At 39.2% G+C, this 23,320-nt stretch overlaps 4 protein-coding genes across 8 annotated transcripts; all 4 read right to left on the bottom strand.

Moving 5' to 3' along the window:
* Positions 1-31: 31 nt before the first annotated feature.
* LOC111670211 (poly(rC)-binding protein 2) lies at positions 32-11,833 on the bottom strand. 5 transcript variants are annotated; one of them, XM_023426842.2, is made up of 13 exons: positions 11,650-11,818; positions 10,125-10,253; positions 8,849-8,872; positions 8,712-8,744; positions 8,422-8,538; positions 8,208-8,339; positions 7,913-8,041; positions 7,280-7,354; positions 6,421-6,462; positions 5,061-5,160; positions 4,217-4,269; positions 3,832-4,001; positions 32-1,355 (listed from the first exon to the last, which is right to left on the bottom strand). In XM_023426842.2, exons 2-13 carry the CDS (start codon positions 10,191-10,193, stop codon positions 1,319-1,321), a joined length of 981 nt encoding a protein of 326 aa, XP_023282610.1. In that variant the 5' UTR covers positions 10,194-10,253; positions 11,650-11,818; the 3' UTR covers positions 32-1,318. The 5 variants fall into 5 exon arrangements, with proteins under 5 accessions (XP_023282610.1, XP_023282611.1, XP_087035564.1 ...); XM_023426843.2 differs by having other exon boundaries at positions 5,061-5,133; XM_087179439.1 differs by lacking the exon at positions 32-1,355 and adding an exon at positions 1,362-3,201 and having other exon boundaries at positions 11,650-11,833.
* A 416-nt stretch (positions 11,834-12,249) lies between these two features.
* LOC111670170 (uncharacterized) lies at positions 12,250-15,124 on the bottom strand. Its single transcript, XM_023426779.2, has 4 exons — positions 15,010-15,124; positions 14,469-14,532; positions 13,906-14,363; positions 12,250-12,952 (listed from the first exon to the last, which is right to left on the bottom strand). Exons 2-4 carry the CDS (start codon positions 14,482-14,484, stop codon positions 12,905-12,907), a joined length of 522 nt encoding a protein of 173 aa, XP_023282547.1. The 5' UTR covers positions 14,485-14,532; positions 15,010-15,124; the 3' UTR covers positions 12,250-12,904.
* Positions 15,125-15,512: 388 nt separating this feature from the next.
* On the bottom strand, positions 15,513-18,169 carry LOC111670168 (uncharacterized). Its single transcript, XM_023426778.2, has 4 exons — positions 18,066-18,169; positions 17,742-17,783; positions 17,147-17,631; positions 15,513-16,519 (listed from the first exon to the last, which is right to left on the bottom strand). Exons 2-4 carry the CDS (start codon positions 17,755-17,757, stop codon positions 16,463-16,465), a joined length of 558 nt encoding a protein of 185 aa, XP_023282546.1. The 5' UTR covers positions 17,758-17,783; positions 18,066-18,169; the 3' UTR covers positions 15,513-16,462.
* Positions 18,170-19,144: 975 nt separating this feature from the next.
* LOC111670172 (bone morphogenetic protein receptor type-2) lies at positions 19,145-23,050 on the bottom strand. The gene is made up of 9 exons (XM_023426781.2): positions 22,973-23,050; positions 22,461-22,556; positions 21,964-22,070; positions 21,644-21,862; positions 20,913-21,027; positions 20,366-20,523; positions 20,097-20,241; positions 19,467-19,603; positions 19,145-19,372 (listed from the first exon to the last, which is right to left on the bottom strand). The coding sequence occupies exons 2-9, from the start codon at positions 22,531-22,533 to the stop codon at positions 19,256-19,258; spliced, it is 1,071 nt and encodes a 356-aa protein (XP_023282549.2). The 5' UTR covers positions 22,534-22,556; positions 22,973-23,050; the 3' UTR covers positions 19,145-19,255.
* Between the last annotated feature and the right edge of the window lie 270 nt (positions 23,051-23,320).

Raw genomic sequence — 23,320 nt, 5'->3', positions numbered from 1 at the left:
TAAACAGCGACAGAAGACTCAGGACAGTCTGTGGTTTGAGCATTTCACATCTTTATTTCTGTATTTTTTTAACAATGTTGTGGCACCCAGGTCTACAGTCTCAAAAACGTGCACAAAAGTTTTCTTTCCTGCAAATAAAAAATAAAATAAATTCTGACTTGAGCAAAGCAAAGAGCAGGAAACTAGTGTTAAATCACAACCCTTTCTTTGTCTAGTTCCAGAGCTTCAATGATTTCAGTTCTCAGCCTCATCACGTTTAATAGACAGATCAGTCAGTGTCCAGGAGTTAATCCCCCTTTGGTAGTTAAAAAAAAATATTTCCTCCATTTAAAACAAATATTCCAACATTTTTTTTTTTTTTTTTTTAGTATATATCAGTCTTTACAAAAAAAGCGAGGAGAACCCTCTGCTTCCGATCCCTTGAGCCAAGCCCAAACCCCGAAAAACCCCCCATCCCAGCAAAATATCAACACATGATCTCAGGACCAGGAGAGGGGGAAAACAGGAATGACATGTAGAGGGGAGGAGTGGGGGTGGGGGGGAAACTGACATGCGTAGTAATACACATTTTAAATTATCTGGATAAATTCAACTGTGAGTGTTAAAACATTTGTCGTCATAACCAAATATAATCAGTGACAGTGCATGTACAGCTACGCATTCTCATCAGTGACACGAGCATAATCCATGTTACAAGCACTTCAATTGAAAAGGTGACAAAGGGGGAGACCGCTGTGTATATTTAAAGCGAGTGAGTGTGGACATGAAGTGAACAGACCGACTTGTGGAACTGGATGAGAAAAAGGCAGGGGGGCGTATATAAACACAGAATAAAACAGTCACTCTATTCTTATTTTTGATACTTTTTGTTTATTTTTCCTTTTTTGTCTTTTCCTTTTTAAAGAAAAAAACTGACTGTATAGAACTAAATCTATATGCCTATTCAGAGTTTTCCAACTCTACTCCTCTGTGATGGCAAAGAAAGAAAAAGGGAAGAAGGCGTGGGATCCATCCAAGAAAAAAAAAAAAACACAAAAAAAAGGAGAAAAAAAAAGAAAAAAAGAAGTCTAATAACAAATCATTAAAACCTCCAACTCGACTCAAAAAGGGAATTAAAAACCTAATTGTTTGCTTCTTTTTACTAAAACCAAAACAAAGAAAATAAATAATGAACTCAGCGGATCAAATCAGTGGCGGTTGACCTTCAAATGAGGAAGAGGCAGTATAATATATAAACTCTTAAGTCGGATAGTTGCATTGACTGCTTTATGGTAGCCGATGATATAAAAGTGAGATTTAGTGCAGATGCAGTGTCTTATCAGTTGGCTGCCAGTCCTGTGGCCTCAGAGGAAAGCCTGGAGAAACAGACAGAGAGACACCCAGAGACCAGGGAGGGAGAGAGAATAAGGCATGCAATCAACAGACAAGATAAATGTCAACCTCATTAACTGTACATTACATTATTATAATAAAACTGTATAAGGAGATCAGATGGATTTACTGAATGGGAAATTTATGCTCTGATATAGAAAAGGATCATTAGGTGTCCAGTCTGGCTGCTCCTATTGTCAATATTCTATTCTCAAAATGATACTGAGTGGTTTAGTAATGGAGCTTTGTTAAAGAAAAAGTTTGACATTTTGGAAAATGCACTTAATTAACACATAAAGACTGGAAACAAGGGGGAACAGCCTGTCTCTGTGACAAAATCCACCTACCAGCAGCTCTGATGCTCAGGAATCAAAACATTGCATCTACTTTGTTTAATCTGTGCACAAACCAAAGTGTACGAGTGTAACCGAAAAACAACACTTGAGGTTTAAAGGTTATTAGTTGAACTATTTCTTGATTGGGAAAAGTAAGTTTGTGAGGTTTGTTGTCAGTCCAAGAAGTGACTGCCACAAGAAATAGCCTGACACACATCTCCCTGTAAAACCACAATGTGTCACTTATGGTTTATGTTCAGATTTAAACAAATGTATTATAACATGGCAATTAGTGATCTTAAAAAGGTGGAAGGTGGATTTTGTTAACTTTGAAACTTTGGCCGTTTCGACCTGCTTCCAGTCTCTATGCTAAGCTAAGCTAACCAGCTTCTTACTTAAGATACATATTTACTGTTTAGACACGACACTGGTATCGATCTTCTTTAACTCTGCGAAGAAAATGCATTTCCTGAAATGTCAGACTATTCCTTTAAGCTGAAGCTAAACTGGTCGTTTTCATATCAACAACAAGATCGAAAGGATGATTTGGTGCCTTTGATACCTGAGGGCAGATTTTTGTTGGAATTGAAATTACAATAATTTCTTACATAAGCAGAAAAAAAAACTGATACATATACTCTCCATTATGACAGCTAACATGAGTCACTTAAAATTCACTACAAGAAAAACGATTCCCATAAATACAATTTGACATCTTAAAAGAGAGCCGCTACCTGAGCAGAGCTTACACAAAGAGAGAAATGCTTCAGTACATCAGTGAAATAATTCACCGTCCATGCTAAGTTCAAAGTTATTTAAAAATATAATGCACTCAACATGTCATTTCTTTAGGAGACAGGCCAGATCAAGCTACAGATATCTATTTTATAAATATGGCAGCAACCATCCTTCTGGCTTTATATCACTTGTTTGTGTGCATTTGTTTTCTGTAGTAAGCATGGCATGGCACAGCCAGATACAAAAGCAAGTGCAGGTACAGACAACAAAGAGCATTGTCAGTACTTTAGTAGTAGATGACTTATGTTTCCTTCGTTAGTAAGGGGAGAGCCTTCGCCTTTTAGACTTGGAGCCGAGCTCTGGGGCGATTTTGGGCTCAGTGGGGATTGGGTGTGCAGGGTTACTGGCCCCGCTGACAACATGGAGGGCCAGGAGAGGGAGGGGCTTGAGACTGAGGAGACTCGACACACAGGCAGGAGAGCTGGGGAGCAGGGAATCAGTGGAGGAGGAAGAGGAGGAAGAGGAGGAGGGAGGAGGCGGCCCTGGAGCCAACAAGGACAGAGGGATGGAGGCTGAGGGGGGCACCACACAGGAGGAAGAGGAGGAGGAGGAAGAGAAGGAGGAGGTAGCAGCAGAGGAGGTGGTGCTAGTAGTAGTAGTAGTGGTAGTAGTAGTAGTAGAGGTGGAGGGAGGGCACAGGCTGGTCTGTTCAGGGTTCAAGGAGGAGGAGGAGGGAGGAGGTTTAGAGGACTCTACACTGTAGAAAGAGAGACAAGGAGAGAGGGACAACACAGTCGGGATGGGTCACAGGGCAGGCTGGTGAGCAATGGGTGGGAGGGGGGAGTTAGGGATGGGAAGAGTGGTGGGGTGTGGGGGAATCACTCAGGGATGTGACCAAAACACAGGACAAAAAGCTTCATTAGAAATAAATGCCAGTTACAAAGAAAATCCAACAGGGGAAAAAACAATCACATCTCTTGTGATGGATCAATGTGAAGCCAAGTAAAAGGTAGAAAAAGGAAATAAACAAGTGTAGACTTCAAATATCCAAACCAGAAAAGTTGTTGTATTGCACGCATAAGCAGGTTAATTAGTTATGTATGAGCACATGATAACAGGCACATGAGCTGTGGTATTTCTTTTAAGGATTACAGTAGGAGAAGCAAAAGTGACAGCCCAGGACAACAGTGTGGGACAGAAAACTAAAAGATCAAAGAAAGAAAACAAAAGAAATCTAGTAGACTCATGTAACCTCAGTTTGTTTTGAGTTTTTTTTACTTTAAGTTTATATTTAACTTTATGCAACAACTAATGCAACATTTTGATTTATTAAAACCTGTGACTGGATGAATCACCTGTTAACATATTACATAACTGATTATCTCACCTGGCGTTGATGAGGTACTCTGCCAGACTGATGCTGGCAGGCGAGCCTGTGATGGTGACCTGGCGGTCAGTCGATCCGTCCACTGGATTCGCAATCTTGATCTGGGCACCCGACATTTGCCTGATCTCATTGATCTTGGCTCCCTGGCGGCCGATGATGCACCCAATAAGCTACAGTGGAGAAGAGTTGGAAAGTTAATCAGTAACGTTAACCTGGAATCACTAGAATAAAGAATTTTGTGTTTTGTTTTTTTTTTTGCTTTACTGTGGTTATAATCCAAGTCGCACAGCATTATCATTGACATTAATTAAATGAAGTGAGTGGATAAGACAAAACGCCTAAACTTTAACTGTTTAACAGTGATAAAATGTATTTCTGCACTTACATCATTTGGAATGGTCATCTCATGGGAACTGGTTTGAGCAGAAGCATCTATTCCTGAAAAATAAACAAACAAGAACCCTAATAATGTGGATCCACACTACATCTACATCAACAAACCAAGAGTCTGATTGCCTACTAAGTGGCTGTGCTGATTGGTCAAATTATATAATGTGTCTCTATAGGATCTCTTTCATGCGTGAAGTATTTGAAAAACAATTAAACATGATCTAGCAGCATGGTGGATGAGAAGCTGGTGCCAAAAAAGGACTCGACGTCAGCAGTGTGGCAGTACTTCGGCCATTCAGATATTTCTCAACGCAAAGTTGTCCGTAAACTTTGTCGGGCAACTGACTTCTGGAGGTAAAGCGACAAATCTATTCAACCACCTTAAAAAAGGAAAGATCCAAAGTAACATGCCAAGAGTGTTTCCCTCAGGTTGGGAAAATCCCACTTATCTGTGTCTCACGAGGTCACAAAACATAAAAGCAACAAAGGATGGACAGATGTGACTGATGCAGTCACATTGTATCTATCCAAGGATACAGTGCCGTTCAAAGCTGTGGACAACATGGGATTTAAGACACGTTAGATGCACTGTATGATCTGCCAGTGTTTTAAGTGGTGCAAATGGACAAGTCTAGAGGCGGGTTTGGGTCTGGATATTCCTGACAGTACCTTTCGAAATTGGGAAGATCAAAAAAAATTAAATAATATGTTCTATAGAGTGTTTGAGGAAGCAAAACAACCAATCAGATTTTTGCGCTGGTGTCTAAAAAAGACTTTTGAGGCAAACAAGTTAATAAAACGTTGCATCAACAGGCAGTGGGTCATGTCATGCTGCGTACCAGTGAATCCCTGGTTGCTTGGTGCGATGGGGAAAGGGCTCTGCTGCATGGCCAGCTGGTGAAGCTTGGTGAGCTGTGGAGAGATAGCAGCAGAGGAAGACTGTGAGAGTGAGAGGCAGGGAGAGAAGTGGAGAAAATGGAAAACACAGGAAGAGGGAAGAACAGAACAAAAAAAAAATCACAGTCAGTACAGACAGCCAGACAGAGGACCTTAAAAGACAAAAAAAGATTTCACACACATCGGTTAATATGGTAGTGTGTAGAAAGATCTCTTATGCTTTCAAATAGCTCTACATGGATCACTGGTGTCTGACAATCAGTGTGTTTTAGGACTTGTCTATGTAGGGTACCCCATAGGTTTTCCTCCAAAGTGCAGGCTGCTTCTCTTGGTAATGCTTTCTCGCAGTCTTCAGGGTCAGGGGAAAGTCACAATACACAAGGGAGGGAGCTCTCAATATGCAGAGGATTTCCTAACCAACACCAATACAGGACCCAAACATGAACTAAGACAGTTTCAACTTAGCTTAACACTATACCAGTTATCACCATTATAGTTGGAAGGGAAGATTTAAGGAAGAGATGAGGTCTCGGCGTCTCTTTTATACACAGATTTTAGTTTCACTAAACAAAAACTGCTTTAAGCAATGAGAAACTAATTACATAAAAGTAATGCCACTGCTTAAGGACCCTCAAAAAAACATGTCTGAATTGGATACATTTTACCAATTAATATCTTATTTCTGACTGGCACTTCCTTGCTCTGTTGCTAATTTTCAATGGCAGGTAAGACTAATAATATCTGGTCTAACACAACCAAAACTCCTGAAGGGACATCTAAAGCTCAATAAAAAAATAAAGAGAGAGAAAAAGATCAATTGAGTAAAGAGACAAGTGGGCGGAGCACAAAATAATAATGACGGGTTAATAAAGACAGGGAAATAAAAACATGTTTTAATTGAGACAGACTACGATGAACGAAACATGTAAAACAAGACAGAACAAAAAGGAAAAACAGAAAAGAGTGAGCAGCAGGAACAGATTATTATTCATGGAACAGTGGAGAATCTGGACAAACAAAAACAACAAATGTCAGCTTCATTAACAACTGACTGCCAGTCAACTGTGGGGCTATACAAACATGAAGTACTAACAGTGCTGCTCTCTAAATGGTTACAAAATCTGATAATGGTAGGTCAAAGGGAGTCACAATAAAATAAAATTAGGGGGCAAGTGCATCTACAGTTACAGGCTGTAAAATGAGGTGTGGGCGGGTGGGCGGTTGAACATTTTGGAAGAGGACAGTTGCAATTATGGGTGGGAGTGGTGGTGGGGGGCATGTAAAAATATCTACTGCACTTACATCTGGCTGTGGAATCGCGTGCTGTCCTTGTACGGCATATGCCTGAAACAAATGAAAACAAAGCTTTCATAGGCCTCACATCTGATTTTGTCGGACACGTTACTGCTCCAGCTACATCCTCCTAATATATGAATATCTCTAAGACTCCAATTCACCAAAGCTTTTCTAAATTCAAAAAATATATATCATTTAAGAGTATCAACAGGTATGTCTTGTCCAAAGTCTCCACATTTCTGGGAAAAGAGAAATCTTTAGAGACATTGCAGTAGAATTAAGGAAAACCAGAAGGAGAGATTTTTTTCAAAGAATAAAAAAAAAGGTATTTAGTAAGATAAAAAGACCTTGTAATATTAGGCCAACAAGCACCAGAAAGCGTGTGGTTCAGACCAACCATAGCAGGAAATACGCTTCACTTTTGAAACCGAATGTTCAAAACAATAGAACACACTCTGAGCAATCAAACAAATAAAAGGCCCTGTAACAAACTGCCTCAAAGGCAAATGTTGAATGCTCAGACTAATAAAGTTGCTGATACACTTTTCAAACCATTAGCACAAGCAGCTCTGGTTGCAACTGTTCTCTACACTTAAATACCTTCAACAGCTACTCTTAATTGATTGTTATGCACTCAACCAATCGTGTACAGGTATCATAACTGTCATTCGAGATGTTTATCTTACTTTGAGTTAAGTATATTCTTTTCATCACACAAAGATTTCTGGGTATATGATATTCTGTAGAAATATGCATCCCACCCTCATCGAAGCCCAAATGACAGACGAATGCAGCAAAAAATACTCCCCAAAACATCATGAATAAATAGGTGCGATCCCGATTCCCTCTGAATTGTCATATATACCTGTCCGCCTGCAAAGATGACGGGCGATCCTGAAGGCTTGGGTCGGTAGGGGATAGTGACCCCCTTAGGGGGAGACTGTACAGGAGACAAAGGATGCATCACTACATTACTACCCATGTCATCAAACAGTATAGCAGTTTGCTAGACGAAGTCTAAATCACATTACACATCAATTATGTTCCATCAATAGTGTACAACACTGCAAAAATAGTACACTATTACTGGCATAAGTAATAATACAGATACAGTACAAAGTATAGCAACATTAAAGTTTTAAAATTTTCAATAGGTCCATGCTAGGGATGTCTGGATGTCATCCTTTGAGCATCTGTCTCAATCTGAAGTTTATATTAAATAAGACAGCTGCTTGTGCACAATTAGCCTAACATTCTTGGAAGAAAATAAGTGAAGCAATTACAGAAAATTTAAGTTTTCTTCAACAGTTACCTGTAATATTCTGTGGAGAGTAATATTATATTTCATATAGTGCCCTGTACTGTTTCTTTAAGACATCCCTGGTCTAGGCCCAAACACAACAGCCGAAAGGCCAGAAATTACAGTATTTCACATCATTAATTTACAAGTCAACAGCTGCCAATTCATTGGCTTTATTGCTTTCATGAGTCCACTGACCTCAAGCATGACCACACAGATCTGCTTCACGCACTCAATTATCGACTGGGGAGTGCCTGCGATGGTGATGGCACGCTCCGTGGAGTTGGGGAGCATGTCTCCAGCCACTTGTACCTGAGCACCGGTTGACTGACGCACACAGATGGAGGGAAACGAGAAAAGAATGTAAGACCCGTTGTGTATAATCACTGTTTGATGCACTAAATACCACAGGTAGAATGAAATGGTCAGACGCTGAGGGGATTGGAGCTCTCATGTTTTAAGTTTTGTATCAGATGCTCTCATCTCTGCATACCTCCCGAATTTCCTTGATTTTGCAGCCACCTTTCCCGATGAGGGAGCCACACTGGCTGGCAGGCACCACAATGCGTAGGGTCACTGGGGGCTTGCTGGTAGCTGTGCTGTTTGTCATTGAGCTGCTTATGTCCTGGCAAAACAATGTGAAGACGAAGGTTAATCGGGCTGGTAACTGCTGACCTGTGAATCCATTGGCCAGTATCGTGACCTACCTCTTCCAGCTTTTCAATGATCATGGAGAATGCTTTAAAGATGGCGGTGGTTGGACCTGCCAATGTAATGATCCTCTCAGGACAATTGCCCTCAGAGATGTTGATACGAGCCCCACTCTACAGACAAAAAGAAAAGCAAAGAATTGAAAAAAAGACATTTGGAAGATTAGTAAAAAAAAAAAAAAACCTGTGTAAATCTGCCAACTGTGTCCTCTTGGTAAATATAACATTACAGCACATTTTGTACTGGGCCATAACTACAGTAAAGAAATAGAAAGAAAAGACCTCACCTCTTCTCTCATCTTCTTCACAGATTCACCTTTCTATTAGCGGAGGATCACAAAGTCAGATTCATCATCACTTTAAAAATACACATCCTCAAATAATGATAAAAATTCAAAATCAGTCATATCGAGCAGCCGCTTACCTTTCCGATAATACTTCCAACTTCCTAATAAATAAGAAAAGAGATAAAGTCCTGTTAGGGTAAATAATCATCTTTTCACACCTTTCACTTTTTAATACCACAGATTAGGACACATTCAACCTCTCTCGCTATGGCTTGCTTAGTTTATCTGGCAACGAAGAACCTTCAATGAATAAATCCATATAGCTTCCCAAAACTTGGACAAGAATAAAAGTGTCAATGGAAGTGCACATCCTTCAGAAATTACTCAATGCTTATGGGCACGAGATCTAATCCATAATAATAATAATTCAGGATGCTTCCACTGATCAGCTGCTGATCAAAACAGGACAACAAATGTAGATTAGTCTTTTACATTTAAGAAAATGCTCAAACAGCCTAATACATCATGAATTCCAAAGAACTACACCACAAGCATATTTTGTTTCTGTCTAATCCCACACAGACTTTAAAATGGTACTGTTGACCACAGTGAGACCCAGGATGCAGTCAAGCACACAGTATCTGTAGGCTGCGAATGCACAGCCAGAGCTGGGGCCTGTTTTAGGATGCTACAAGCTAGCAGAGCTATTGGAGGATAACTTTTTGGCTGTATCATAGTTTGATTTGAAAGCCTTATAAGCTGACGTGTCAGAGTTAGATTTTGAGCAGCTGCGCCTTGCCACATGGCATCTCAGCATTTGAAACCCCAATAACAACAGGTCACTGTGAAACTCTGCAACAAGTGTGTGGCTATGGCACTATTGTAAAAGCCAAGTGGATTAGTGACTACTGTAAATGCAATGTCAGGCAGGTCCTGTTTGCAGATTTAACCAAGTGTTTGATAGAGATGTAGAAATGGCTGTTTGTAAAATGATTTGGTCTTCGAAGCTGCTCTGTGATTATTTAAAGAGGAATGCAGGGGGAGGAGATATCTCTAACATTTTTTAGTTTAGAGGACATAACTGCTGACTTCAGAGGGTGACAAGAAAGTATTTCTGAAATAATTAAACAATAGCAAAGAGGAATATATTAATATTTTAGTACAGTGAGTCCTTGATAGGTAACAGATTCAGATATGTGGCAAACATCATCTCTTATGTGCAAGCCCCTGTTGTAACACGTCAAAACACCATTCTGCTTTGCTTTGAGATACAGGATCCCATCACCATGCCAATACCCTTACTCTTCACATCAAAGTCCCTGCCCTTTACCATCCCCAAAGGACTTCATTTCCATAAATATAACGTCATAGGCTATTAGAGTGCCAACAATAGCAGCTGATGGGTGACCTCACCTTGCCATGCATGAGCAGCCTAATGGTAAGGGTGACATTGAGCCCTCCTTCAATCACACCGGAGTCCATAACTGCAACTGCAACCTAGCCGTCCGTATAGAACTGGGGTCTTTGGTCACCGAGATGGATCTAAAGGGACACACAGACAAGAAATTATATACCAAGGTTGATTATGTGACGAGACTGAATTGGGTAAAGAAAACACACACAACATGAATGCAGATTAGGGGTAACAAATGTAAGACAGGTGACATGCCTTTATCCCATGTATGAAAGTGGTCTGTTAGCACTGACTTATACATCATTAAAAAAAAGGTGGTTAATTATTAAGGTCTCTGTTAGATAAACGTACAGCAACATTCATATCCATGGTGAGCTAATAATACGTCCTAGCACTGACTTATATATTATTCATTTTCTGACCTATTGTGTTTTCATGATTCTTGAGAGTACAGATACAATGTTGCTTAAAAGTCACAGATTTAAAGGCCATCATGACACAAAGTATTTGAAGGCTCCTATCTTACTAATTTTATGACAAACTAAAACATTCAGTTCAGTCACAATAGACCATGTCACATCCTTTGGCTGAATGTGCAAAGTTGGATGACAAATTAAAAAAATATATGATGCTATAAATGTCGGTTTTCAATAAGACAGATTTCCCCTTCGGAAATAAATATGAACCTTTCCATAAAGTATATGATAAATCTGTGCCACAGCCTATGCTAACGATAATGCCAATGAAAGCTGATGCGTACTACGATGTATCAGGGAAAAAAATAGCTAAGGGCTCACTTTCACTGTCCCAACTACATGCTGCTGGTTGGGCGCATTTTATTTTCAAACATCTAAATTATGCTCTGACCCAAGTTATACGACTCCAAACAAGTAAATTAGCGCGGAATCCATCTCAATGCTAACTGGAAAACATATGGGTCGTGTGCTAACGATGCCTTCATCATTAGCTATGAATCAAGTTTATCAACAAACATGCGGACGATGTATCCCTCATAAGCACAGTTAGAGCTATATTTCGTAATATTCACTCACAAGTATGTTCGGTATGAAAAGCAAATATATTAACCGCTGACTACGCTTATGTTTTTAAGTTTAAAGTAAGTCCATTTAACTATTAATGCTTGTTCTAAGTCAGTTAGCCGATTAGCATTTTGGTTGCTCACCGTGTTGGGAAAATGAATGGAGCATGCGTGCGCTACTTAGCAATGCTAGCTACTTCGCTAAATTGCTCAACGTTATTAATAGCTGTCTAAATAACTGCACCTTTCATGGCATGGTAATAACGTCATCTTTTGATCTAGTACAAGTGCTAAACGGGAGACAGCATTTTTTAAAGGCGACATTAAAATCAAACTTCCCCGTGGTGAGACTGCGTGCTCATCGCCGTGCGGCCTGTTAGCACGCTGCTGGACGAGCAGCCGCTAGCTGCTGGGCGCGATTTCTTTCCGCTACTTCTGATCATAACAACAAATATAAAAACAGCGAACATCAAAATAAAACTCACCTGACTCCTGCGGTGGTAGTGACCGGGGGGAGGGTTGGGGTTGTAAGGGTAGAAGGGGAGAGGTTCGGGAGGGTAGAAACCCGGGGGAGAGTTTAGAGAGGACTCGGGGAAGAGGGAAGAGTGATGTGAGATCGAGCTCCACTCCTTTACACAAAGACAACAAAATCATCACCTCTGAACTTTCCCCTTTCACCCAACCCAAACCCCCATCCGAGTATGACCCGAGGACTCCCCAAAATCACGTCCCTAATAAAAAAGTTATAGCAGCACATTCGAGCGACATTATGCTACAATATGGCAGGTTAAAGGAAAGAATTTCATTAAAAAAAACAAGTTATTGCGTATAATAGAAACATTATTGCATTGTTTTTAAAACAGCAAGGAGCTGCTGTCTAAAGTAACCGATGACCGACATGTTTTACACGTATTTAAGCATTATTTATCAAATAGACGTATGCTTCATAAGTGTGTCTGATATGTTCATATTTACAAACGTCAATAAAATACTAATTTATAGGGCCACTAGTGGGCGCAAAGTGTATTACAACTGTTTAAACTTCAATTATTTATTATCCTGGGGACAACACAAACATCTTAGACTTCTCATTTACACGTATTTATTAAGCAGGATTAATTGAAGGTCCTTTATATGTAATTACAATTAGTGCAGATACAAAGCAGTGAAGAATGATGTTTCTCTGCAGTCATGTACAGTGATAAACATAAAATTAAAAAAGAAAATAAAATCAGTAGGCCTAAATGAAGACATTCATCGGTATCATCTCCACCTCTAAGTTAATCTTTCTGAGAAAGAAAAAACATATTTACATTTTTTTTGGTTTTACTAAATCACAATGTTAGATTTTCTCTAAAATCCGAAGATTAATCTGTTTATTAAGAAAAGTTGTGTGCAGATTGCTGTATTCCCTCTTCAGAATATTTCAATATGTTTGCACACTAGTGTATGTATTTTTACTATTAAACAGAAAACATAAATACAGAAAGTTTGACATGAACACCATAAAAATCATGAAATGTTAGAGTGCCAATAAAGATTAATGCTGTGTGGATGCTCACATCCTATGCATACATTTTTAGTGTTGTAGCATATAATAGATGTGATAAAACACTATATTTTCCATAAATCCTGTTAAAAGTGAAAACAATTGTGTTTGAGTGTTTATGATTTATACTGAGGCTGCTCTTTTGTGAAGCAGCATTTCTGAGAAAGCCGTGTTTTTTCGAACTGGTGGTCTCAGTCTGAGTCACTGCTACTGCTGCTGCTACTGCTGCTGCTGGAGGACTGTGGAAAAAAGAAAAAATTATATGTGTTTAATTTCATTTAAGCTGCATTATACAAATGCAAACTTTGCACTACAATCGTTATGATCTAGGTGAAAGGTTGGGAATAACCACCCATTATTCATTAAGTAGACAGGGTTATATGAGTCATGCGATGGTCAAGTGGAAGGAATGTTATTATCATCTATTTTCAAGGCTCGGTGGCTACAAATCTGTCATAAGTGATTGTAATGGATCATAGATTTTCAGTTTCATCTCGCCGACAATCTTCCCAGAAGATCAAAAAGAGGTGTTTAAGATGAAGGTTTTAATCTGTAAATTCTCAGCCTAGTTTTTTTTTTTTATACCTGTTTTATTGTCATTATTCTATGGCTATAAAATGAGAAAATAGAATTAAGATGTATGTATGTGCTTGCATAGGGTTTTGCAATACAAACCCAGTTGCTCTGTCTTGTATAAATTCCCAGATGCCTTTAGAGATCACTATATCAAAACTTTTTTGTAGCAGTGCATATTTCTGCTAATGTGAGGTTTTTACCTGGTGAATTAGTCAATGCTTGCTGAGTTTGACATGATAAATCTCCTGAGTAATTATGAATAATTTAATGTAATGAAAAATTGATTGGATTTTCTGCCTGACAGAAAAGTACACTTTGACAAATCAATTAGCCATTTAATGTTTTTTTCACAATTTTCTTACTATTTGGCTGGATAATTAATGTTTAAATTAATCTTGCAGTTGCAGTGTCATATACAACACACAAGGTATGGAGAAGGAATTACTTCTATTACATTACTATCTCTCAGCTCTGTGAGACGTGGGAGACCTGGGGATCGCAGGCGTTGGCAGGTTCAAGTTACATCTTCTTATCTAGTTTTAGCATTAATGTTTCACCTGAAGGAGGGGCCATTATCAACAACTCTTTCACGGTTTACCTTTATACCCAGTCTCACCTTGCCGTGTTTGTGGTGCCCATGCTTGTGGCTCTTATGTCCTTTCTTCATCTTCTTCTTCATCTTTTTGTGGGCTTTGTGTCCAACCATCCCCATTCCCGCTCCTGCCAATCCTCCGGCTAACGCTCCAGCCATTGGATTCATCCCTCCATGATGACCTTTATGGTGACCCCCTTTTGGAGAGTGCGGGTATGGTCCTGGGAGAACACCTCCAGGAGGGACCACTGGATATCCACCTGGAGCCATAGGGTAAGGATGAGTTCCTGGAGCTCCATAAGGCATCACCCCAGGAGGTGCATTCGGAACCATAGCTGGGTTCATACCAGCTGGGTACTGGCCAGGTGGGTAAGCTGGATTTGGAGGCTGGGGGAAGACTCCTGAAGCAGGTGCAGCAGGATATGCAGGGTTGTAACCAGGAGGGTAGGCAGGGTTTGGTGGTCCCACTGGAGGGGGAGGTCCTGATACACATAAAAGTAGATGCACACCTTATACTTAAGAACACCTATATTATAAAACAGGTATAAACAAGTCATGAAACATGCTGGTTATGTGTGATATCCCACCTTGATTTGGCCACATGTTTTTTGACCTGGCAGGTCAAACACTTCAGGGAGAAACCTGCAGAAACTGAAAAATTAAATGCAGTGAATATTTAGTAACATTGCATTACATGTAAAAACAAAAAACAAAAAAAAAGAACAGTTTGTCAACAGTCCTGTGGTTGATCATGTGAGATGATACCTTGAGTATTTGTCACTACATCTAGTTGTTACAGTCTCTATGTGCTGCATGCTGCATAAAACAAGTATTGTAGGTAATGCGCTTACTTTGTTATAAAACTTTATTACAACTAACAAAACACTTGAATCACAAAATCACAGTTCATGACGTTATAACATCATGTCTAAATGATGGTCTAATCCCTCAATAACCACCTGTAGTATCGCAACATTTTCTCCATTTAACTCTGTATTGCAGGTATGATATGACAGAAATCACAAAAAACAGGTGTAACTCATCTCAATGTTGTAGTTTCAGCTTTTTTTGTTCCATACACGCCACGTGTAATCACTGTTTGACAATGGTTAGATTTCAAAGGCTTACCTTGGAAACTTGCCTCGGGTCTGGGTAAGTTTCTCAAGAATTCAGACTAAGCTTCGTCTGTGTTTTTCTTCCGCATTGAACTGAACAGCAGCAGCAGCAGCAGCAGCAAAAAAAAAAAAAAGTATCAGGAAGCCACGCCCGTTGTTACGCACATTACGCAATGACGAAATTCCTGTAGTCTTTGAATGAGAAGCTGATCTACTAGTTTCTTTGGTACAAAACACAATGATAATGAAATGACAGGCAGGCAGGCACACACACACACGCACGCACGCACCTACGCACGCACGCACGCGAGCACGCACACACACACACATACACACACACAATACTGTCAAAATCAATTGACAGCTCATTATCAATTGTCAAAATGAACAATATAAAACTAAACTAGTAAAATTAAATATAATATATGAAACTAAACTAGTTCACAACATCGTCAAAAATGAACTATGTTCCTATTACATATATTATATGACATGGATGTAAACTGCAAAGAGAGGTGATAATTCAAGCTTTTAATAAAAGTACCAATACAGACATTTAGACATTTCATGATAGGAAAAGCACTGCTGCAATTAATAACAATGATGATGGCTACATTCAATTTAGATGAGTCAGGCAAGTAAGTTTAGTAAAGGCCTTTTTGACAGCACAGTTTGACTTATCATAGTAGGAGAAGTATAGGTGTAACTAATAACATTAACGACTGACTGTTCTTTTGACGTGTCTAAGTGAACCATGACAGAGTGACAGTGAGCTAGCATGGACAACACCAGGACCCTGACACTGAGGCAGCTAAATGGAATTTAGCCTCATTAATTTTATTATTCACACCTGTGCTTTTCTTAAGTGCATGCTAGCTTACTGGTGTGGCTTACTACAGAATTTAAATATCACAGAGCCCTAATTAACAGTATTAGCTCCACGTGTGATTTTTCTGTTTGGACAGGCCAATTTTTCTGCAATGAAATTAGAAGAAAAACAAAATCAGTGGGCCTAAATAAAGACATGCAATAGATGTATCACATCCACCTCTAGATTCAATTGTAATATTTAAACTCATTTACATTTTTCTACTTTTAATAAATCACAATGTTAGATTTTTTTAAAATCCAAGGATTAATCTTTCTATTAAGAAAGTTGTGGGCACATTGCTTAATTCCCTCTTCAGAATTTTTCAATGTTTGCACACTAGTGTATGCGTTTTTACTGTTTAACAGAAATCATAACTACATAAAGTTTGATCTGAAACACCATAAAAATAAATAAGTAAGAAATTTTAAATACATTCAAGTGTTAAAAACAGCCCATAGGATATATGATCAAATACTGTATTTTTAAATAAATCCTGTTAAAAAATGACAAAAATGACACGTGTTTCTGATTTATATTAAGGCTGCTCTCTTGTGAAGCAGTATTTGTGTGAAAGCCATGTCTTCAACAGTTGGTTTCAGTCTGAGTCACTGCTACTGCTGCTGCTGCTGCTGCTGCTGCTGCTGCTGGAGTACTGTGGAGAAAAAGAGAAAAATTATATTTTTGTAATTGAAGTCCCACCCTTCTGTTAGTTTCATCTATAAAAAACTAAACCACTGCTGTATGTTAAACTCCTGAAAGCACCAGCCTTAACTGAACCTGTTCAAACCGACATGCAAGCTCTATCTTAGATAGTCAAATGCAGAGTGACAGAGAAAGCCCCACATCATGTTTCCAAAGAAGATTAACTGGACTAACTGGAATTAGCTGCAGGGTTATATTAAACACACAAGGTGTAGAGAAGGAATAGCATTACTATCCCTCAGTTATGTGCTCACACAAGCCAGTATCATGTTTTATAATATAAACTAGTGACTGTTCATCTTAAGGATGATAAGATCAAATAATGATCATATATATACCCATGTTATAGTAGAATGGAAATCATGTTGATTCCCAACAGTACTGTGTTTCACTGCCTGTGTTGCACTTTGTGCTTGTTGATTCATGACTGCAATTATGTGTTTGGTGGAAAGTGGTGAAATGAAGTTGGAGGCCAGAGTTTTGTTTTTTTTATCTAGTCTTGGCATTAATGTTCCACCTACAGGAAGGGCCATTTCAAACTACTCTTACACAGTTTACCTTTAAAACCCAATCTCACCTTGCCATGTTTGTAGTACCCATTGTGCCACTTATGTGCTTTCTTCATCTTCTTCTTCATCTTTTTGTGGGCTTTGTGTCCAACCGTTCCCATAACCATTGCTGTCAATCCTCCGGCTAACGCCCCAGACATGGGATTCATCCCTCCATGATGATGATATTTGTAGTGGCCGTGATGGTGACCCCATTTTGGAGAATGTGGGTATGGTTTTGGGTGAAAGCCTCCAGGAGGGATCATTGGATATCCACCTGGAGCCATAGGGTAACGATGAGGTCCTGGAGCTCCATAAGGCATCACCCCAGGAGGTGCATTCGGTACCATAGCTGGGCTCATACCAGCTGAGTAACAGCCAGGTGGGTACTGGCCAGGTGGGTACGCTAGATTTGGAGGCTGAGGGAAGACTCCTGGAGGAGGTACAGCAGGATATGCAGGGTTGTAACCGGGAGGGTAGGCAGGGTTTGGTGGTCCCACTAGAGGGGGAGGTCCTGATACACATAAAAGCACATGCACACCATATTCTTTTAGAACACTTGTATTATAATACTGGTATAAAAAACTAATTAAATATTATAATTATATGCGTGTTATATCCCACCTTGATTTGGCCACATGCCCTGACAGGTCAAACCTGGTGAAACTGTGAGAAATTAAATGCAATGAATATTTAGTAAAAACAATGTTCAACCAAAATATAGTTTCCAATATTACAATCCTATAAAACTGATTTCTACAGTCAATTAACACTGATTAATTCTGTCAGTTGTTTATGACAATTAAACAATAGTGAAAAATGAACATAATTTCCCAAAGCCCAAGAATTAACAGAGTGTTCCCAAAAAAAATCAAAAAAAAATAGGTGTAATTAACTGTTCCATACACGTAATCACTGTTTATCAATGGCTAGATTTCACAGGCTTACCTTGGAAATTTGCCTCAGGTTCTGGAGAAGTTTGTCAAGAAATCAGACTAAGCTCTCTCTCTGTGTTTGTCTTCCACACTGAACTGAACACCAGCAGCAATAAAAGCATCAGGAAGCCACGCCCGTTGTTAAAGGCTACACACATTATTTACGTAATGGAGAAATTCCTACAGGCTTTGAATCAGAAGCTGATCTACTAGTTTCTATGGTACAAAACACAATGGTAATAGAATGACACGCAGGGGACACACACACAAAACCACACACATACAGCTGGCTTGAAATGATTGTTAACGCCTGTGAATCATATACTCCAATATCACACATACATCCATTACATCATGGATCAACAGTTTTGTAAACAGCTGGTCTCACAACACAGAGCTTTTCTATTGTTTTAATTATTCCATCTTTACAAAAACAACAAAGATGTTGATCAGAAAAACTAAATACTTTATTTAGGCTCAACAGTTTTTATACAAATACCAACACAGACATTTAGACAAGCACTGCTGCAATTAATACCAATAATGATGGCTGCATTCACCTTAGATGTGTCAGTTTCCAGGATACAGGTAAAGGCCTTTTTAACAGCAGTTTGACCTGTCATTGTAGGAGAAGCACAGCTGTTACTAATAACATTAACGATGACTCTGTTCTGTTGACGTGTCCCAGTGAACCATGACAGTCTGACGGTGAGCCGACATGAACAATACCAGGACCCTCGCCTGGTTAATTTCATTATTTACACCTGTGCTCTTCTTACTACGACATGAAACAAAAACGCGATTTGTGCATGCAAGCTTACTGGTGTGGCTTACTAGAGTACTTAAATATAACAGAACTCACTTTGCTGCTATGACAAGCCAAAACGCCTATTATTTTAATTTAACTAGTAGCTGTAAGTATATATTTTTTGATTATTATTATCTAAATACAAAGCAAAAATTATACATCACAGTAACATAAAATTGGGCGCATTTCTTTTCAATCTCAATAATTTACTGACACAATGTATAATGTACCTGGATTCAAATTTATTAACAAAATTGTAAGTACCTAATAGAAGGAAAGCGAGTAATAGATCCTTCCGATTAAAAACTCTGATAAAAGTAGTGGCACAAAGAGAATAATGCAAATGCTTAATGTGTAGACTACAGCAATGTTAACCTGGAGGAAAAAAAGAAAAGTCATGGAGAGAAACAAGACTGAAGAGAGACTAATCTGTCTGCAACACACTGAGCTGTCAGTCGAGCGTCCGGGTCACAGTCCCAGCAATCGGTCAGGAGCTCCTGTAGTGCAGATCCCTGAAAAGTCAACACATACACAAACAGTGTTTCAGGTCACTGAAACACAAAATACAAAAACTATATGTCCAAGTAATAAGCAGGGATAGGATACCTGTGGTAACAGCCCCCAGTGTTCAGGTATGGAGAGTCTCTTGTCCATGTTAGACACGTACGTGATGAGGCTCTCCAGTGTTACATTACCCCCCAGCTCAGATTCATAAGGTAACAGATGCTCTGGAACAATACTGCCTGCAGGTGGAGACATCGGTATGAATTTTAACATCCTTATTATCATACTGGAGATAAGGTATATGCAGTGTACAGAGATGCAGGGTTAAAACAGAGCAGTAATCCTGACTAAATAAACGATTTCCTACTTGCACAATCGAAAAAACAATGCCTGAAGATCATTCTCCTTCCTGTTAAGAACTTTTCAGTTTCAAGAGCACCTAAAGGTTTCCTCTTACTGCATGGGAAAATGTTATAACAAATTGAATCATTTTGCTTCTGTAGTCTTTTTGGATGTGATTGTTATTAGAAAAATAAGTTATAAAATAACTATTATGATGCATGTTGTTCTTGACAGATTAAATGCTCATAACTGACTAGAATTACTGTGAATTAAAATAGCGTTTTCAAGGGTGAAGAGAGTGCACACTCATCTCAGTTACAGATGGTTTTTCATGAATATTCTCGATACCTGGTTGTTTTTTTTACCTGATCACTCTGAAAGGAAGTTTACCTTCAAATAAGTCAGAGCAGCGCATCCAGATCTCCCACAGAAGCAATCCCAAAGCATAGATGTCCCCCTGCATGAGACACAAGCTGCTGCCGAGGTTTACAGAGCCTTCCAGGAACTCAGGGGGCATGTAGCACAGTGTGCCCAACTGAGGATGATCCAGTAGATGGACAGAAATGTGAAATTCTTTAGTGAGCTGACAGTTCCCTTTTTCATGATTTCGCTGCACTGTAAATTAACAGTAGTAAGTTGCGGCTCCACCCAAGTCTCACCTTCATGTTTGCCGTGCTGCTCTGCCAGCTGTGAGGACCTGAGCAAGAACGCAAGATGGTGGAGCTTCCAAAATCACACAGGACACAGGTACCATCAGCTCTCACAAGCACATTGGAGCTGCTGAGGTCTCCATGGGCCACAGGCGGTTTATGCTCATCTGCAGGAGAAGAGACACATCGGTGGTAACAAAGAACCTCAGAGTAACAGATAAAGGGTTTAAGGAACCATTGAAGCTGGGTAACATCTCTGTACATGAGTCTACCGTACGGAATATGCAAAGAGCACCTTGACACTCCACATGGTCTGATGAAACTAAGGTTGAATTGTTTAGGAAGAGCATGCAGCTCTATATGTATGGTGTAAGGCGGAGGTTCACCTATTCTTTCCACCAGTACTGTGGATGCTTAATGGCTGTGTTCAACACACAGACACAAAAGATTATATAATTGTTTGTGTGATATTAGCTTAAGCTCATTCTGTTTGTCTGTACTTGGGAGTTACATGAAAATCAGATCACATTTTCTGACCAATCATTCTGGCCGTTACCATAGTTGCAAAGGTCAGAGTGGAGATAGGAAAGTCCCTGCGATAAAGACTGGCACAACTTCAGTGACAGCATCCAGTTGGTGGTGTGTTCACACAGAAAGGAATGGAGAGAACCCTGAAATCAGAGGGACACCAATTACTGATGCACAAGAATACGAACCTTAAAGAGTTTGGCCACATTGGCTTCACATATCGGCTATAATAAAGATATGGGTGTGAGAGGATTTTGCAAGATAGACTGTAGATGATGAGCTATGTTCAAAGTGTATGTAATCATGTATGGATGGTATCCACCTCGACAGTGTGCATGCAGCTCTCAACAGAAGAAATGCTTATTATCCTGATCAGAACAATGGGAACACACTGGTCCATAGATATGAAGTGACTGCAAAGTTACATGCGCCATTTATATGGAAGCAAAGAAAGGCAGCTGATTTTTCAATTTGAATGTTGGTGTATGAAGTTCACCAGTGTTATGTGATGTTGTGAATTGACTTGAATTTTTAGATCTGAAAATGAGAATAAGAAATACTTGAATGATATAAATTCAGTGGTATTCAAATTTCAACATTTGGAATTTAAGATTAGGTATTCACTTTCTTATAAGAGACAAATACTTATGGACTTTTTTCTGCTTCCTCACCCTGACTCCTTCTCCCTGTTCCTTGAATACCTTTTGATGTCTTATAAAACAGAAAAACGCATAACTCATTTTCATGGTTGCCACTTACGTGTTCAGCAAACTGCAAAAGAATGAGCCAACTACCATCCGGTTTCCTCCCAGTGCCCAGGAAGTGGAGAATCCCAGCATGCTTCATCAGTGGTAGCTCATAAACCTCCTTCTCTGCAGTAAATTTATGTTCCCAGCCTGCAGGGAAAACTTTCACAGCCACCATGGATCCTTGGTATTTCCCCTGGCAAACAGTTGCAAAATACCCACGGCCCACAATCTGGAAAATGTATAAACATATGGGTAAAAGTCTGTCTGATTTACCAATACTTTGCACACTGCAAATCATACATTATAAATCCATTTGATATCTAGGCTTACCCGCTGTAGTTCAATGTCGTCTACATCAATCTCAGAGGTTTTTGTTGTTTGGCAGGAACACAGCGTTGAGACACTATAATCACGAGGGCAGGCTTGTTGATTCTCCTCTAAAATAATGAAAGTAGATGGGTCTTGTAATTCAAACTCATTCCTTGAAGGTAATAAAGTCACATTTCATTTTAAAATTGCCTGGCTGAATAGCAACCGACAAGACAGAGAAAGTCTGATTGAAGAGTAACAAAGAGAGGACACAGGTAAAAGGGAGTATCATAGCAGAGAACACCAAGGTCAGTCCAGCACAAAGAGTGAAACACTTCCAAGGTCAAACAAAGACATCATGAGAACAGAATCTGCATTTAAAAAATGTGGAAACGTGGCTGAAGAATGTTTTTCTCTGATCCTTTGAAAAGCAGAGAGGATATTTGATACAAAACAACACAAATTGAAAATGAAACTCATATTCTAGTGAAAGTAATAGAGCTGAATACAAAGCTTACTTTTGTTTCTGAAGAGGCATTTGGCAGCAGTGATCATGAAGCACAGGACGAGCAAAGTTCCAATCAGAATCATTATACCAACTTTAATGAATTCCCCTATAAAGACAACAAAAAGCAATATTATTTCAAAGTTATATAACTTATATAAGAGTTAATATTTTATGTGAATGATGAATAGCGCCCATTTTAATGCAGTGCATTTGTCAAATTAATGTATAACTATGTGAGAGGAAACATATTCAATTTATGTGCAATCTGATAGGAAGAGTAAGTCTAAATTTTTACTAATTAAGTGAGTATAGCATGTTGAAAATACTATGAAAGGAAACACAGCAATAGCTTTAGTATAATCTTTTTTCAGCTGAATTGAGTTTCAGATTTTCAAAATAAACAAGGAAAATCTTTTTGGAGGAGACAAGGGTGGAGGTACGGCGGTAGATGTCTTCTGTAACAATGATAACATATCTCACTCACTAGTCGACGCCTGGATAGCAATATTATTATGATCATACCTTCAGAATAAGAGTAGGTGAGTCGAGGCTGCTCTGAGTGTGGGGACCAAGTGACGTTGCTATTGCAGAGGTCAGTGTTGCAAACACATTTAATGACGTGACTGTTAAGCAGTGTTTGTGCTTTGCAGGTCGCATCCGGGCAAGACTTTTCAGCCACATCACAAGCTGCCAAAGAAAAATCAGTAACACAATAGACAATTTAAAGAAAACACAGAACAGAGAACTACACTATGCCTATAGACTCAACTATGTTTATTACATATTAGACCAAATAAATCACAACAAGTAACCAATATCAGCTCTGATATTGATTAGCTTTGAGACTTCAATTAGATTTTAAATCAAGTG

This window comes from Seriola lalandi, unplaced genomic scaffold, assembly GCF_002814215.2.
Source record: "Seriola lalandi dorsalis isolate HSWRI2012SDOR001 ecotype SW California unplaced genomic scaffold, Sedor1 jcf7180002054840, whole genome shotgun sequence".
Taxonomy (NCBI): domain Eukaryota; kingdom Metazoa; phylum Chordata; class Actinopteri; order Carangiformes; family Carangidae; genus Seriola; species Seriola lalandi.
This window is presented reverse-complemented; position numbering and strand designations above follow the sequence as displayed.

Excerpts from the sequence above, each read along its gene's own strand:
- LOC111670211 (XM_087179439.1), bottom strand. The coding sequence starts at position 10,193 with ATGGACTCCGGTGTGATTGAAGGAGGGCTCAATGTCACCCTTACCATT. Across the intron at positions 8,042-8,207 it reads AAATCAAGGAAATTCGGGAG|TCAACCGGTGCTCAGGTACA; the intron begins GTATGCAGAGAT and ends TGTGTGCGTCAG. Across the intron at positions 4,002-4,216 it reads AGATGACCATTCCAAATGAT|CTTATTGGGTGCATCATCGG; the intron begins GTAAGTGCAGAA and ends TCTCCACTGTAG.
- LOC111670170 (XM_023426779.2), bottom strand. Across the intron at positions 12,953-13,905 it reads GGCACCACAAACACGGCAAG|TCCTCCAGCAGCAGCAGTAG; the intron begins GTGAGACTGGGT and ends TTTTTTCCACAG.
- LOC111670168 (XM_023426778.2), bottom strand. Across the intron at positions 16,520-17,146 it reads GGTACTACAAACATGGCAAG|TACTCCAGCAGCAGCAGCAG; the intron begins GTGAGATTGGGT and ends TTTTCTCCACAG.
- LOC111670172 (XM_023426781.2), bottom strand. The coding sequence starts at position 22,533 with ATGATTCTGATTGGAACTTTGCTCGTCCTGTGCTTCATGATCACTGCT. Across the intron at positions 20,524-20,912 it reads CTCTGACCTTTGCAACTATG|ATGAGCATAAACCGCCTGTG; the intron begins GTAACGGCCAGA and ends CTTCTCCTGCAG. Across the intron at positions 19,373-19,466 it reads ACTGGGGGCTGTTACCACAG|GGATCTGCACTACAGGAGCT; the intron begins GTATCCTATCCC and ends TTGACTTTTCAG.